The sequence below is a fragment of the Hyla sarda genome, chromosome 7 (assembly GCF_029499605.1).
Source record: "Hyla sarda isolate aHylSar1 chromosome 7, aHylSar1.hap1, whole genome shotgun sequence".
Classification (NCBI taxonomy): Eukaryota; Metazoa; Chordata; class Amphibia; order Anura; family Hylidae; genus Hyla; species Hyla sarda.
Window position 1 is genome coordinate 196951520 of NC_079195.1, and position 17174 is coordinate 196968693.

The window sequence follows — 17174 nt, forward strand, 5'->3', positions numbered from 1 at the left end:
TTTCTTTTTGGAACACTGATGACATCACGAACACAGTGCTCTCTGCTGACATCTCTGTCCATTTTAGCAACCATGCATAGCAGATGTATGCTAAGGGCAGCATGGTGGCTCAGTGGTTAGCACTGCTGCCTTGCAGTGCTTGGGACTTGGGTTCAAATCCCACTAAGGACAACAATAAATAAAGCATTATTATTATTATAATAACGTCAGCAGAGAGAACTGTGGTCGTGATGTCATCAGAGAGAATTCCAAAAAGAAAATAATTTCCTCTGTAGTATTCCGCAGCTAATAAGTACAGGAAGGATTAAGATTTTTTTAATAGAAGTAATTTACAAATATGTTTAACTTTCTGCCACCAGTTGATTTAAACGAAAAAAGGTTTTCACCGGAGTACCCCTTTAACAAATTAATTCATGAGTATATACCTTTATCTGTGTATTACATCATAATCTATCCAAGAGCTACAGGTTGCACATCATGCAGTTTATCTGCAATATATATTAAAGTGGTAACAAAAAACAAAAACTACGATCCGTGCTAAGAAGCCTCAGCCAATCTACAAGGAGGAGGATGTCTTTAGTTTTTCCTTTTCATTTCTTTTTAAATCAGATGAGGTTTCCTTGGCAACCCAATGCTTAAAAGAGGTTTCACAACTTCCTCCATAATATCAGATTTTGCCTGGGCTTTATAGATAACGTGCTGGGTAGACTAGGTGCGCCAATGGGAGGGACAGATTATGCCATGGTATTCTAGGATTGCCCGCCGTCTTAATTTAATGCCGGGGCTGATTACACAAAGGAAATGACTACATGAAAGAAAATAAGAATTGTCAGCCGTGGGGCTGGGGCTACGGCGAGAGTCTGTGGCTATCCGGACATGCTACACTATGTGAAGGTTATAGGGGGGTATTTATCAAAGTATTTATGTGGGTTTTATTTTAACGTAACTTTGGCGCAGTGTCTTTTTGCGCCAAAGTTTGGCGCATTTTCTCCACTGTCATTTTTACAATTTGATCAAAATCGCACGGTCCTGTGTGTGATTTTTACTTTAGTCAGTAATTCATCATCGATCTTTGGCGCAATTTTGTGCCTTTAGGTTTTTTTGTTTTTTTTTTGCGCAAATCACTGCCAAGAAATTTTGCACGTGGAAAACACACTTAGGCTATATTCACATCTCGTTTTGTACATACGAGTGCCGGATCCGGCGGGGGGAGGGGCGCTCCCGTTCCCCAGCCGGATTAGCCCGTAAGTCCATTTACTTTAATGAGCCGACCGGTGACTCCGGTCGGCTCAGTTTTGACCCATATGCGGTTTCCTGACTGGACCTCAAACCGTAGTTTACGCCCGTATGTACAAAACGAGATGTGAACGCAGCCTTAGCAATGTCAGAAAATGTAAAGGCGTCAAAATACATTAAAACATTTTTTTTGTGAAAGCAGCGACGCCTCCGGGGCTGCGCAATACTATCCTGCGACATAGTTGTCTCTGAGGGACCTTCACCCTCCGTTGTGCCAGCATTGGACATGGCCGCACAGGTTCAGGAAAGGTAAGCACTAAAGCAGTGGTCTCCAACCTGCGGACCTCCAGATGTTGCAAAACTACAACTCCCAGCATGCCCGGACAGCCAACGGCTGTCCGGGCATGCTGGGAGTTGTAGTTTTGCAACATCTGGAGGTCCGCAGGTTGAAGACCACTGCACTAAAGTAACCAAAAAAATAAATAAAAATACTGAAGTTGAAAACAAAATCCATTTCACATGGTGGCTATAAACCCCAAATAAGAAAATTACTCACGTCGCCTGCTGATATACTGCAGGGGGGACTCCGAAATTGCTGCTCTACAGGGTAAAATACGCGTCCTCTGTGGGGGTAAGTTCTGTGTAAGGCTGGGTTCACACCACGTTTTGTTAAATACGGTTCCCGTATACGGCTGGGAGGAGGGGGCGGGGCTTAATCACGGCGCCCGCCGTATTCAGTAACCGTATTTAATGCATGTCTATGAGCCGACCGGAGTGAACCGCAGCCTCCGGTCGGCTTCGTTTTCCCGACCGTAGGCAAAAATGCGGTCGACCACGTTTTTGCCTGCGGTCGGGAAACCGAAAATGGCCGAAAACAAAGCTGACCGGAGGCTGCGGTTCACTCGGGTCGGCTCATAGACATGCATTAAATACGGTTCCCGAATACGGCCGCGATTAAGCCCCGCCCCCCCTCCTCCCAGCCGTATACGGGAACCGTAATTAACAAAACGTGGTGTGAACCCAACCTAAAAGGCGCTGGGAACAGCTGATTTCAACATTTGAGCCAAAATTACTAACAACGTGCACCAAATGATAAATTTAGTGCATGTCCACGAAAACCAAAGTGAAAAAAAAAGGGGTAAAAAGAAACTGTCAACAGGCAAAATTGATAAATACCCCCCCCCCCCCCCCATAGTTTGTATTAACACAAATCATGAGGATCCAAAATTTTATTAGTGCTTTAAAAAAAAAAAAAAAAAAGACTAAATGGCCATTTGTGACCGAAGTTCTCCTCTACACACTGAGAAGATATGCTTACTCTACCAAATCAAGTATGAATGTGGATGGGAAGGATGGGAAGAACAGCTTTTGGAACATTCAGCTATTGAGTTTCTATGGCCACCTTAAAGGGGTACTCCGCCCCTAAACATCTTATCCCCTTTCCAAAGGATAAGGGAAAAGATATCTGATCGTGACGTCACACCCCCGCCTTAATGCAAGTCTGTGAAAGGGGGCGTGGCATCACGAGGAGGCGGGCCATGATGCCAGGCATCAGGCACGGAGCGAAGAAGGACCCCCGCGATAAGACATCTTATCCCCTATCCTATCCCCTAAATGGTCACTCTAATTGTAATGTCCCCCATATAATAGCCTGCATGATTCCTAACAGGTTAGTAAATGACTTAATTAATCAAAAATTACTCTTTACCTCAGAAAATCAGCTCTTATGTCTTAGCCCCTAAGTGTCTTATTTTCCTGCAATCTACTGCCTGTTGTTAAAGGGGTTCTCCGGTGCTTAGACATCTTATCCCCTATCCAAAGGATAGGGGTTAAGATACCTGATCGCGGGAGTCCCACCGCTGGGGACCCCCGTGATCTTGCACGCGGCACCCGGTTTATAATCAGTCCCCGGAGCGTGTTCGCTCCAGGTCTGATTACCGGCGACCACAGGGCCGACGGCGTGTGACGTCACGCCTCCACCCCTATGTGACATCACGCTCCGCCCCTCAATGCAAGCCTATGGGAGGGGGCGTGATTATAAACGGGGTGCCGCGTGCAAGATCACGGGGGTCCCCAGCGGTGGGACTCCCGCAATCAGGCATCTTATCCCCTATCCTTTTATGATAGGGGATAAGATGTCTAAGCACCGGAGCACCCCTTTAAGGGAAAATCTGTCTGTAGTAACAGCCTCAGCAAGAGGGAATACAGGAATTGAGGGCAGAGTTTATCATAGGCAATGTGCAGGACAGTGAGGGAGAGGGCCGGAAAAATCCTGTACTAATTCTTAATCCCGCTGTATTTCTGACCATTATGCCCGCTCTTGTAAGGTGTGTTTCACTTCAACCCGCACCCACAACATATGTGTCCCATCCCGCCTGCTACGGCAAACATTTTGTCACAGCTTTTAGAAATAGTACCCTCTTGTGCCATTTCAATAGCCCCCTGTGGCATTTCAGAGGTTTGTAGGATTGCATAAGATTTTACGGGACCCTTTTATATGTTCTTTCATTGCCCTCAACAACTTCCTTACCATTACCCGTGGATTCCCAGTCCAGGATGCAAGGCTCTATCTGCAAGCTGAGCCCGTCTGCCTGCTGAAGATGATTCACACTTTTCCTCATGGATAAATCCAGGTTTTCTTCCAATCTTAGCCAACCAAAAGGTAAGGGAAAGGAATTCCATGAATGTGTACTGCTGGCAAATAAAGCTGGTGTCTACCAGCAATAACTACACCTTCCCATTAATCATAAAAATGTTAATATCAAAGTAAGGCTGGGTTCACATCACGTTTTGTCCCATATGGGACCACATACGGCAGGGGGAGCTGAAAACTTGCGCTCCCGTATGCGCTCCCGTATGTAATTCATTTCAATGAGCTGACCGGAGTGAAACGCTGACTCCGGTCGGCTCATTTTTGCCCTGTATGCGGTTTTCCACCGGACCTAAAATCGTAGACGACCACGATTTTAGGTGCAGTGGGAAAACCGCATACGGTGCAAAAATGAGCCGACCGGAGTCCGCGTTTCACTCCGGACGGCTCATTGAAATGAATTACATACTTGACCGCATACGAAGGCGTACGGGAGCGCAAATTTTCAGCTGCCCCTGCCGTATGGAGTCCTGTATGGGACAAAACGTGATGTGAACCCAGCCTAATACTATCTAACAGTTTACTGCATAGTAGAAGGTGTTCTCCAAGAGGTGACCTACCTAAAATAAATGTAAATCTTGAAGCCATAAAACAAGAGTCATTGGCTTGTCTTCCTGCACTTTCATCACATGAAGAAATTATTTTCCCACAGAATTTTTAAGTGAAAACACAAACATTTATTTACAGCTATTATACTAATAACCTGTTACTAAGTCACCGCCATGTAACGCAACACTGGGGCATTGGCTTACCATCACCTATTATCACAGGGGCATTCAACCTCGCAATAATCTGTGGCTTTTGTAAAGAGGGAAGAAACACAATAATATCCATTACAAGTGAAATATCTATAAACTTTGAGATAGATCTAAAAGCCCTTTTCTAAATACGCGCCACTCAGAAGACCATGTCATCAGTTTCTGGCTAGGAATTACGACCAGAAAGTTAATCCATTTTAATTAACAGGCACGGACAATAACAGAGCGGAGTTATATAGAGCAATTACCAGTTATTATACAAACTATAGATATGGTCATTGACTTGTACTCTTATGACAAATAACTCAACACAGGCTATTTGGCAGTAATTGGGAAAGCTGGGTGATAACCTAATTGGGAAAGCTGGGTGATAACCAATACGGCCACCATTATAGTTTCCATAGGGACTGTCACCCAGCTCTCCTAGAATCTTCAGACGCTTTTTTTGCAGAAATTTTTGGGTGCGCATTATGAGGCAAAATATGCAGTGAAAATGTGCAATTGGCGCCCAGTGTTTTTAATGTTACACAGTTCACACTGTGAACAAGAACAAGTCTAGTGCGGTTATGGGCAGGTAAAAAGTTTAAACAGTTAATTTAATAAAGATGAGTACAGGATATAGAAAAGTAAAGAAACAAGTGACGTGTTTCTGGGGTTAAACGCACACTTAGTCATACTGTATAACTGTGCGTTTTGTGTCTAAAACGAGACAGTTTTTCTTTACTGTGCCATATCCTGAACAGTGGTCCCTCAAGTTACAGTATTAATCGGTTCCAGGACGACCATTGTATGTTGAAACCAACATATGTTGAGACCATAACTCTATAGAAACCTGGTAATTGGTTCTGAAGCCACCAAAATGTCATCCAAAAATAGGAAAAAGTGAGGATTAAACATAAATAAGTAGATAACTAATACAGTGCTCCCTCAAGTTACAATATCAATTGGTTCTGGGACGACCATTGTATGTTGAAACCATTGTATGTTGAGACCAGAACTCTATGGAAACCTGGTAATTGGTTCTGAAGCCACCAAAATGTCATCCAAAAATAGGAAAAAGTGAGGATTAAAGAAAAATAAGTAGATAACTAATATAGATAAAGCAAATCCTTACATATAAAAATAAGAAAGATCTGCTGGGAGCTGTAATCACTGTCTATGTCAGTGTTTCCCAAGCAGGGAGCCTCCAGCTGTTGCAAAACTACAACTCCCAGCATGCCCGGACAGCCAATGGCTGTCCGGGCATGCTGGGAGTTGTAGTCTTGCAACAGCTGGGGGCACCCTGTTTGGGAAACACTGGTCTATGTAGAGGACAGGAGCTTCTTCAGGGTCCTGTACAGAACACAAGGTCCTAAAAAAGTAACATGGAGTCGCCCTCACCTGGTGTTCAAAGGAGCAGCTAATCCTGGCACAGGTAAAGTGTACAGAACATGTAATACCTCCCTGTACTGTAGGGGGCGCTACCAGACATCAGTCAGTGCATACGCTTCAGTAATACAGGTGTTTTACCAGTGAATGCCCATTCTGATTGGTCAGTTCTTCCAGCCATTGACTCAGATCTGGACTGTCCATAGCATTGTATGTTGAGTCTGGTTTCAAGTTACGATGGTCCAGAAAAGATCATTGTATGTTGAAACTATTGTATGTTGAGGCCATTGTAAGTTGAGGGAACACTGTACTTATTTTATGGAATAACCCATTAAAGTTTTATCTGAAGGTAACTGTGCTGGACTGGTTCTTGATAACTTTGACTGCCATGGTGTCGCTCTGCACCTGTCCGCATTGCGGGGTGAAATCCGGTGGGTTGAAGCTGCTCTTTGCTTGTACTCGCAGTTCACACTGTGCATTGCCGTGTGCTTTTATTATTCATTTTTTTGCATGAGAATTTCAAATACACAAGAATAAAAGCGAGGCTCTGTGCCTGTTCGTTTCCGCTCAGCTCTCCCCAGAAAGCACAGTGTGCAGTGTATGGATTCCTCGAAAGTCTCATGGACTTCTTCTAAATCACACATCCCTCGAAGACGGACCCCACTGATGTGTCACTATAACATGCTAGAAATAAGTTAAAGGGGTATTCCAGGCCAAACCTGTTTTTTATATATCAACTGGTTCCGGAAAGTTAAACAGATTTGTAAATTACTTCTATTAAAAAATATTAACCCTTCCAATAGTTATTAGCTTCTGAAGTTGAGTTGTTGTTTTCTGTCTAACTGCTCTGATGACACACGTCCCGGGAGCTGTGCAGTTCCTATGGGGATATTCTCCCATCATGCACAGCTCCTGGGACGTGACATCATCATTGAGCAGTTAGACAGAAAACTTCAGAAGCTAATAACTATTGGAAGGATTAAGATTTTTTAATAGAAGTAATTTACAAATCTGTTTAACTTTCCGGAGCCAGTTGATATATATAAAAAAAAGGTTATGTCTGGATAACCCCTTTAATGTTACTCTTACAAGGATCAGACAAATGATGGAGCTTCATCCAGGGACACTAGAGGCAGATGCTTTCTTGGCTCAGGCCAATGTGACCACCATTAGTTCATGTGCTCAAATGAGAAAAATAAAACTGTCCAGCTTTTCAGGTATTAAGGGGGTTTTCAAAACAAATTTTCAAAACAACTGGTGCCAGAAAGTTATACAGATATTTTTAATTACTTAATAAAAATCTTTACCCTTCCAGTACTTATCAGCTGCTGTATACTACAGAGGAAGTTGTATAGTTCTTTACAGTCTGACCACAGTGTTCTCTGTTGACACCTCTGTCCATGTCAGAAACTGTCCATAGTAGGATAGGTTTGCTATGGGGATTTGCTCCTACTCTAAACAGTTCCTGACACAGACAGAGGTGGCAGCAACGAGCACTGTGGTTAGACTGGAAAGAAATACACAACTTCCTCTGGAGAATACAGCAGCTGATAAGTACTGGAAGGATTAAGATTTTTAAATAGAAGTAATTTACAAATCTGTCTAATGTTCTGGCACCAGTTGGATTTCAAAACATTTGTTTTCCACCGGAGTACCCCTTTAAAGTAAAACTTCACTTTTATTCTGATTCAACATGAAAGCACAAAAATACAAAACTGGTAACAATGTAGAAAAGCTTTACATGTTTCAGGGGAGGGGGGTTGTCCTAAGCTAACGAACACTATTCGCGATCCACTTAAAATAGCCACTACAGTTATGCCAAGTGACACCCGCCAGTCAGTGAAAAAGATATCCACTGAGGTAAAAATTGAAATACTTAGAATAATAACTACATTTTGTATATGGCAGCTATAATCTTTGTTAGAAAATTCTTTGTTAGTGACTTCTGCATTACCAGATAGAAGATACAATGAGCCAATTAAACAAACATTTTATAATATATCATAGAAGTGTTACCTTTTTTGAGTATTTTGGAACAATCATTACAATTCAATGAATAACTAGAATGTTACTATGTACATATTTCACTATTTCAGTCTTTGCGATTAATGTTAACATTTGCATACATCCCATTTCTGCAGCACTGGAGTGCTGAGGGTTAATACCTGTTGCTTTTTGTCAGTGAATCCTATTTGTGAATATCTTGGACAGGTGTATGCTACTTAGCATAACTGCAGTACCTATGTTAAATGGGCACTGTCAGATCCAAAAACCTTTTATGTGATGTTAATGATGAAAATTAAAGGGGTACTCCGGCCCTAAGACATCTTATCCCCTATCCAAAGGACCCCCACTATCTCACATGCAGCAACCACCGCTGGGAGCTGCACGCAGCGCTGCAGCCTAGGGGTCTGCCGGGTCACAACTACGGGGCCGGAGTATTGTGACATCACACCCCACCCCCACAATGCACGTCTATGGAAGGGGGCGTGACAGCGCCCAGACCCCTGCGATCAGACATCTTATCCCCTATCATTTGGATAGGGGATAAGATGTCTTAGGGTTGGAGTACCCCTTTAAAGACCTTTTGTAATATGGTTGTTTAATTTTTTTTTGTATATATTTAATAAAGAAAAAGGCCCCAAAAAATCCCACCACTAGGGGTCCCCATACCTACTGGGACACTAACCAGTCCTGCAGCAGCATCAGCTTATCCATGAGTCATGGACAAGAGATGATTCATAGACAAGGCTGCATGAGCAGACAGACCAATCACCTCCCACCACCACAAGGGAGGGACACGCCCCCTTCCCCTGAGAGGATTTCTAACACAGAGATAATGAGGGATTTTTATAATAAATATAGGTGATAAAGGCATAAAGTTAGATGTACATGGTTAGGATTAGGTACTTTGTAACTTTTTTTTGGGGGGTGGGGGGGGCTGACAAGTACGCTTTAGGGGATCAGGAGTAATGTTCGTTAGCTTATGATTAAGGAGTGACCCTCCAAAATGCGTAATGCATACTACATTGTGACCAGTTTTGTATTTGTGGGCTTATCCACTCGCAGCACTAGTGAGAGATCCAGGAATTTCCCAGGAACGAAGTCCAGAGAGTGATCTGATGGAACCTGTGATTGTACAATTAGTTGATGTGGTTTCTGAATACATACATAATCCTGCCACATGTATAGGACACACATACTACTTCCACTGGATAGATATCTTTCATCCAGGGCAAGTAAACAAATAGCACCCCTCCACCTCCATGACTCTGTACGAGCTAAATTAAAATAAAGAAAATACCAAGTCTCAGTAAAAAAGGTCATCATGCATAATATATAGAACATGACAACATAAAAAAACACAGTAGCTTCAGGTAACCTTGGGGGTATGGCTCAAACAACACTGGCATCATTTACAGGGTTTTCATACTGGATTGAATCATTTGCCTTCTTGTTGGTTCTCAGGCTATATTCAGTCACCCTCTTATCCTTAGTTACTTCCTGTACTATATCTTAAAATAGCCAATATTATGATGAGTGATTAATATATGTTTGTGGGAAACTGGATGGATAGAGAAGGCTACTTGCTTTATTCTGGTCATTTGCAGTGAATGTAGATCATGTTATTTGTAGTAACACTGCTAATACAGGTAGACATATTATGGGGCATTGCACCACAGATTCACATGTACCACTCTTACCAATACGACCAATCCCACTAGCCAATCTCAAGTTTCTACACTAACTCACAGCCCTTATTATTAATTGTAAATTATAATATAATGCTGGGACTGTGAAGAAATAGAAAAAAAAAACTATACTTACCTACCCTGGATCCCCTGCTGGTCCTGCTGCAGTTCCTGTTCTTCTGTGGACCAATCGATGAATGCAAGCAGAAGTGACAAGCAGAGGACCGGATGACGTTTTCATGCGGCCCCCAGCAACATATAAACTTTTTTTGCTGCCCGGATAATCCCCATAAACATAAATTATAAAATAACCAACAAAATCAATCATGCAGTACTGGAGATTTGCTCAGTGATGGATGGTGGCATAGAAAGTATAACAAGATCTATACAGATTGCACCACAGGCATAATGGTTTTTGTTAATCGTTGATATTTTGTATTATATGTTTAAAGGGATTTTTGGGGACTTTTTTAATGAATTTATTAATCTTATCCTCAGGATAGACTATCAATAGCTGATCAGTGAGTTTCAACAACCAGGATCCCACCAATCACGTGTCCACCAGAGCCATGGTGTCCACATACACAGTAATTCAAGTCAAAAGTAAACACATTTTTACATGGTGTAGTGGCCATGCTGGGTAACTGCAGCTCAGCTTCCACTGAAGTATGCGGGAGCTTAGCTGCAGTTACTCAGCATGGCCACTACATAATGTATGGCGCTTTCTGCTTCTGGCTTCATTCACTGTGTGGACAGTGTCGGACATCACCGATCAGATGTTGATGGCCTATCCTGAGGAGATGCAATCAGTTAAAAAAGTCCTAGAAAAGCATTTTCATTTCATCTTTGACCTTTTTCTAAACCATAGCACTTGCAGGGGATAAGATAGAAAATGAGTCAATAGTTGTCATAATTTAACACCAACTTCAACAGAGCCATAACACCTGAAGACATTTCTATCTATGTAGGAAAGACAATACCAGAGCAGTTGAAGGCTACTACAGTTACATGAACTAGTGCCTTATGGTGGATGAGAAACATCAGATCATAGTAATGTGTGAAACGATCCATCATATGAGCAGACACTCCATAACCAAGGAGAAAAAGTTGCCATAAAGCCTTAATAGCTGAGTGTGACAAGTTCAACTATTCTTCCTGACCACTCTATACACGTGCTCACCCGCTTCAGTCAAACAAGCATATGTTCTTAGTGGGGGGATAGAAATAAGTTGCTGCGGGGAACCTCTAGCAGCAGTTTATCTACCTTTATCTCCCTTGAGGACAAAGGATCAGGCACATTAAAATTCAAGATACATAATCATTTTCTACTGCCAAAATCTGAAAAACAAAGTCAGTTTAACCCCTAATACACAGTAGATGGTCATGCGATCTTGACAAATCTAGGAGATTTAGCAAACATTAGTCTAATGTGTGTGACCTCATTAAAGGGGTTATCCCTAGATAAAAATGTATAACCTAATGGGTGGGTAATAAGTATCTGATCAGTGGGGGTCTGACTCTTGAGATCCCCAACCATCATGTAAATGTGGCTTCCTTGCTCCCGAAACGAACCAAGCAGGATTGTAAATGCTTAGGCTAGTGCACATTACCGCTCAGCTCAGATCAGGGAGCTCTATTTGCAGACATAAAAAATAAAGCAAAGGAAAAAAAATACTTCAAGAAGTAAATGTTTTCACCACTCAGATCCAGCAAATAAACGGACACCAGACAGAAACTCTACAGACCCCATTTGAAGTCAATGGGATCTGTTGGTGTCCATTGGCACGTCCAGCTCTGTTTTGTGACCCTGAACAGAGTATGTGATCAAGCTCCTAGAACAAAGATGGACGCTGATGTGCACTTAGTCTTTTCCGCTGCTCCTTTCAAATGCTAGAAGACTGTAAGTAAGAGAAAGATAGAGGAGTACAGTACAAAAACAGTGAATAGAATGGTGGCCAAGTATATGCACTACCACTCCATTTACTCACAGGACAAAGGGCAGCCATTCTCATGATCATTTTGGGTACCAGAGGTTGGACCCTATAATTTAGCTGCTTATCACCTATTCTGTGACTATTATAACAGAAGATTATCTTGGGATCACCCCTCTAAGTGCTGAGGACTATGTGCTCACTCATTACATACATAGGTGAACAGAAAGTCAACAATAAAAAATTGCAAACCGGAAACCATTGTTATTAGGCAGCAAATATGGTCAGCCAGCTCCCCTCCACTTCCGGCCAATGCAAGGAGAGGTATGGACACACCCAGTAAGTCTGTAGAACAAAAGGCTTCCAGCACGGCACTTCTCTAGAGAACTTCTAGCTTGAAGTTCGCTAGGGAAGTGCCGTGCTGGAAGCCTTTTTTTCTACGGAAACCATTGTTAGCACACAATTCGGGGGAGATTTATCAAAACCTTGGCAGAGGAAAAGTTGTCCAGTTGCCCATAGCAACCAATCAGATTGCTTCTTTAATTTCTAACAAGGAATCTGCAAAATAAGAGAAGCAATCTGATTGGTTGCTATGGGCATCTGGGCAAATTTCCATCTGCACAGGTTTTGATAGATCTCCCCCTTAGTGCCTATTGATATAAAGCAAAGAGAATTACAGATCCAATTTCTCTCAATGCCTTTGACCCCACACACTTAAAAGAGAAAACTTAGCCCAAAAAACTAAATATTAAAATATTTTCTGTAAACTAATAAGACATAACTTTCTGCCACAAGAATAAATGCATAGGTGAAAATATAAGATACAATATGACCTCGCCAAATACTCAGATTTTGGTTCCTGTGGTGCTTATCATTCCAAGGTTTTAGCACAACCTATTGCTATGACACATGCGAGGAGATCATTTGACAACCACTTCCAAGAACCTTAAACGTTCAATATTTCATCTGACTCCTCTTGCTCTCATAAAATCAGTCAATGCTATCACTACTACCAATCCATATAAATGTGTGACAAGGCATTGGATAAAAGATCACAAACAGTCCTCGTATTACTGTACTTAAAAAAAAAAAACATTTTTATTATTAAATATATAACATGTACAGTGAAACTGCACAAGGAACGATCAAAAACAGCAGCAAGCTGGATGAACTATAGAATGATTACGGAATACATGTATAGCAGGAACATAGTCCATTGAGCAGATTCTATTTTTTGCATGGGTGGTGAAATCACCAATTGTTCTGGGGAAAAAAAAAAGGTCACTGCTTCTAATTCTGGAAAGAGCCACTGCCTCGGTCTGACAAAAGGCTCAATAACATCTGGGTGGCTGGGGCTGCAAAAGCCTCTACTTGAAAACCAGAGCCATGTCTTTAGTAAGACTGATCAATAAATACACAAAGCATTTATGGTTACTTACATATATGACATGAATTTAATGTCTTGCTACCGCAACTTCTTGTAGGTATATCGGAGACACTTCTTGTCTACACAAAGGCTAAGATATCTAATTTGGAGATATAGCTAATACCCATCAATTATAAATAAATAAAAAACATTCATAGCAGCTCTTACACAGCTCGGTTACGAGTTGATAAGTCGTGTCTTATAAGGTCTATTAAGAGGACAAGGCAGCTGGTATTTTGGGGATAGTGGGAACACGCATACCATCACAGAAAGGTTCATGGTCACCTGCAAATTGCACAGGCATTTGTAAACTCTCCAACCATTCAGTCAGTGACGGTGGCATTACGCCCACTCGTCTTCTTGTACTGAACCGGTATAATAATAATAATAACACACATCGATAAAATTAAACCTGAAAATAAAACATATAAAACGACTAATACAGTATTTGTAAAACAGCAATTTGGTCACCTTCAGGTTACGTAATAGTTTATCACGTTGCAGTACTGTATTATATAACACCAGCCTTGGATGATAATCTTTTTATTCTCCCAGCCAATGAAGACATTATATTTTAAGAGTGAAAAAGAGGAAGTGACTACTTGTGCGAAATCTGATATTTCGGCAGTATATCCGCATCAATAAGCTAATCTTAACCCATCTGACGCCTTTTTGTTTTTTCTTTGATACTCTGCTCCCCTCCCGTTTCAGCATGACTCATTTTTGACAGAATTGCAGAGAATTGTGTGCTCTTTGCATGTCTGTTTGGATCAGAGTTTAATGGTTCACATTTCCAATGCAAATCAAAAACTCAAAACAATGTAGCCAAAATGAGGTGCTAAAATAATTTTGTAGACGTTTTTGTCGAAAGCAGCATCCCGGGGCCTGGTGCAGGTGTGCTCCTAGCTTATGATTGTCAGTACAATGACTTTAAATAGAACAGGAGTTAGCACGTTTTCGAGGTTTAGGTTCCCGTTCGTTCTTGTCTTTAGAACACATACACGGTGAACATATAGTTTCTGACAGCCTCCGAAGACCGAGGCGAAAAACACTGTTGGACAAGCTGTAGATGACACAGTTACAGAAACTATTGCTTATGGCCAACCAGGTGGTTAGGAAAGACAAGGCAGGGTTTTCTAGTGCCCGCCAACTCTCCAATAAAAAGTATATGATATACGGGAGCCATAGCATATAGAAAACGCTGGTAATTCGGAACAAGACCATTGCGTAGCGTCGGTCAGGGCTGTGACCAGGCCCGCCTTCTCCAGTTGACTCAGCTTCATGACTGGGAAAGCGAGCTCGGCGGTCGCTAATTTCTTTGGTGTGCTGCCGACAAATGCGGAAGATGTGAAAATATGTAAAACATATAACTAGTGCGGCAGGAGCATAGAGCAGGCACACAATGAAGCCAGTGAAGTAGGCACTGGTATGCCAAGAAATGGCACACCACTCAAAGATGTCCCCATGGTAGCCAGGCTTACCCCAGCCAAAAAAAGATGGTAAGAAAATCAAACATGAATAAATCCAGATTAGGATGATACAGAGGCGCAGTCTACATGGCGTTACCAGCTGGTTGTAGGAAAGGGGCTTGGTGATAGCCAGGTATCGATCCACACTGATGAACGCTAAACAAGCCATGGAGACGCTTTTTAGTACAGAAATAATATAGCCAAACACTTGACATGTCAAAGATTCATGGACTCCAGTGGAGTAGTGTAGAAGGGATAATGTGGGAACCAGGCAACTGACTCCCACAAGCAAGTCTGCATATGCCATAGTCTGGATGAAATAACTTGTCGTGTAATGGTGCAGTAAGGGGGCACAATGAAAGACAAAGATGACGGTTAGGTTCCCAGTAATTATCAAAAAAGTTAGCAGCACAATGATGGTAGTTTCCAGTATGCATATGTCCACGGAATTGTAGTGTCCAAAACCCAGTGGACAAGGGTGATGATCCGACGAGTTTAGGAAAAATCCACTAGTATTCAATGTCCTCCAGTCAAGCAGTTGTGACTGGTTCATGGTTTGTAAGGATAGTTAGCAGGTATGAAATTCTAAAGTGTGGAGGTAAAATGCTGACCGAGCAAGCCAGTCTTACAGCTGGGTAAGAGACCCTCCACTTCTGAGGATCAGGACTTCTTTCGGCAATCTCTTCCATCAGTATGACGGCTTCTCAAGATCACTCATTCCCAATCCATAAAAATGTGTGGTTATTCCCAGGTCTCACTCACCTTTGCTTCTCCAAGGTAGGAGTCGAGAAAAATAACACAACACCCAGTAGAGTAAAACTTAATAAGTGAAAGGTTGCTGCTGCTCTCTCCATTAGGCTTCTGGGATCCATTCTTAGCAAGCACAGTGAAAGGCTGCTAAAGAGGAGAGATCCTGTATCCTGTATCATTGATGAAGGAAACTACAAATAAAGAGAAAAAAAAATAGCATAAAACAGATAGAGGAAGAAATGATAAGAAAAGCCTAATAAACAAACAAAAAAAAAACATTTCCGTGAATCATGCTCCTTTTTATGCTAAGAGAGCAAGGAGGTGGGGGTAAAGGGTGGCCAGTGAATTCTCCTGAGATAGTTTATCTTTAGACTTGAAAATCTGAATAAGAGGGAGGGGACGTCAAGAGGCATCCTAAAATATCTCAGCATCTCGGGCCAGAGCAGCTAAGAGCTGGAGACAGTTAATAGATACCGACCAAAGAAATCCTATTGAAAGTAGAACTATATGGCAAATCTAATTGTATATTTGTAACCCTGATATACTGCAGGCACCTTGTACATTGTGTTTCCTTTCACTTGTTAATGATTACAGGTGCTTTTGCAATATGCATTTACCTTACAACCTATGTGACCTAATTTGCAACACACGGGTAACAGCAGCAGCTCTCAATGCAATAATAGTGCATATCAATGTCCAAGAGCACAACCATTTCATATACATTACCTCTCTGCAGAGATCCATACAAAGATGGAAAACCGATATCTTGAAATAGCCTTCCACCTCAAGTGCAGATATAATGCATGTAAATTATTAAAGAGTAAACTTTTAATAACTCCTCTTAAACTTCACATTATCATGAGCTTGTATTGAATTGCCTTCCCCGGAGCGTATCAATTTACAAAGATATCGTCAATGGGACGGAAATGTAAATTGGTGCTGAAACAGTTAAAAAAAAAAAAAGAGACTGATACTACATATAAAGGGCACTAGAAACAAATGCATCCTGGCTTAGGGCAGTCATTTGTATATAAAAGGATAACCAAGGTGACATTGTCCTTCTCAGTTTGCGAGTTGAAGTTAGCTTGATGTTTGCTCAGCCCACCTCTATTGTCAGTCCTTTTCTAAATAGATGCAAACTGTCAGCGTACGAGATGTGCCAGGGAAGGTGGGAGGCAGCAAGTGGAGATACCATCTGAAGGAATGCCTGCTACGGCTACACAGCAGTTTCCAAAAAGAAAAAGAAAAAAAATTCTTCATCATGACTCAAGTTGAGATAAGAGAGTTGCTCTGCCTCCATCCTTCTCCCTTGTAGCCAAAAAGGACCTGCTGTCCTCTTCTCCCACCCCTACACCCTCCTTCACTCCAAAACTAAGAAGCTGCCCCCCTTGTGCCACCACCGCTTTCCTCCCCTATCACAATCGGGAAAAAGATCAAAGCTTCTCACCTAGGTTTTATCTTGGTGCTGAAGTCCAGGGACAGAGATGCTGTTTGCGCGGAGGTTGTCGCTATTTCTCACATTCTCTTTCTCCCTTTTCGCTCTCACTCTTGTATTATTACTGCTTGCACCTGAGCCCCCTGCTCCTCCTCCTCTTTCTCATCCTCCTCCTCTTTTTTCCCTCCCATCATCTCTACACCACCCCCCACCCTCTTCCCCGGCAAAAAGCTGATGCAGGAGAGCAGAATGTCGGAAAGGTGACTCTTGTCTTTCTGCCCCGAAGCCATTGGTTAGTGCCGCTTAGACTTGTCACTAGGTAACAGTTGCCAAGACACAAAAGCATACCATCTAAATGCCACAAACTGTCATCAAACATTACAAACTAATGAAAAAGCCGCAGTTTTTTCTTTCTTTATTTATTATTTCTCCCTGTCATTGCTGTTTGCTACATTGTGA

General features: G+C 42.0%; 2 protein-coding genes across 4 annotated transcripts in view; both read right to left on the minus strand.

Annotated features, from left to right (window-relative positions):
* RABGAP1L (RAB GTPase activating protein 1 like) overlaps positions 1-17174 on the minus strand; it is a 430423-nt gene that overhangs the window by 230426 nt on the left and 182823 nt on the right. The gene's annotated exons all lie outside the window — the stretch shown is intronic.
* Positions 12723-15284, minus strand: GPR52 (G protein-coupled receptor 52). The gene has a single exon (XM_056532035.1). The coding sequence runs from the start codon at positions 15081-15083 to the stop codon at positions 13992-13994; it is 1092 nt and encodes a 363-aa protein (XP_056388010.1). The 5' UTR covers positions 15084-15284; the 3' UTR covers positions 12723-13991.

Coding starts and splice junctions, on each gene's coding strand:
- GPR52 (XM_056532035.1), bottom strand. CDS start 15,083: ATGAACCAGTCACAACTGCTTGACTGGAGGACATTGAATACTAGTGGA.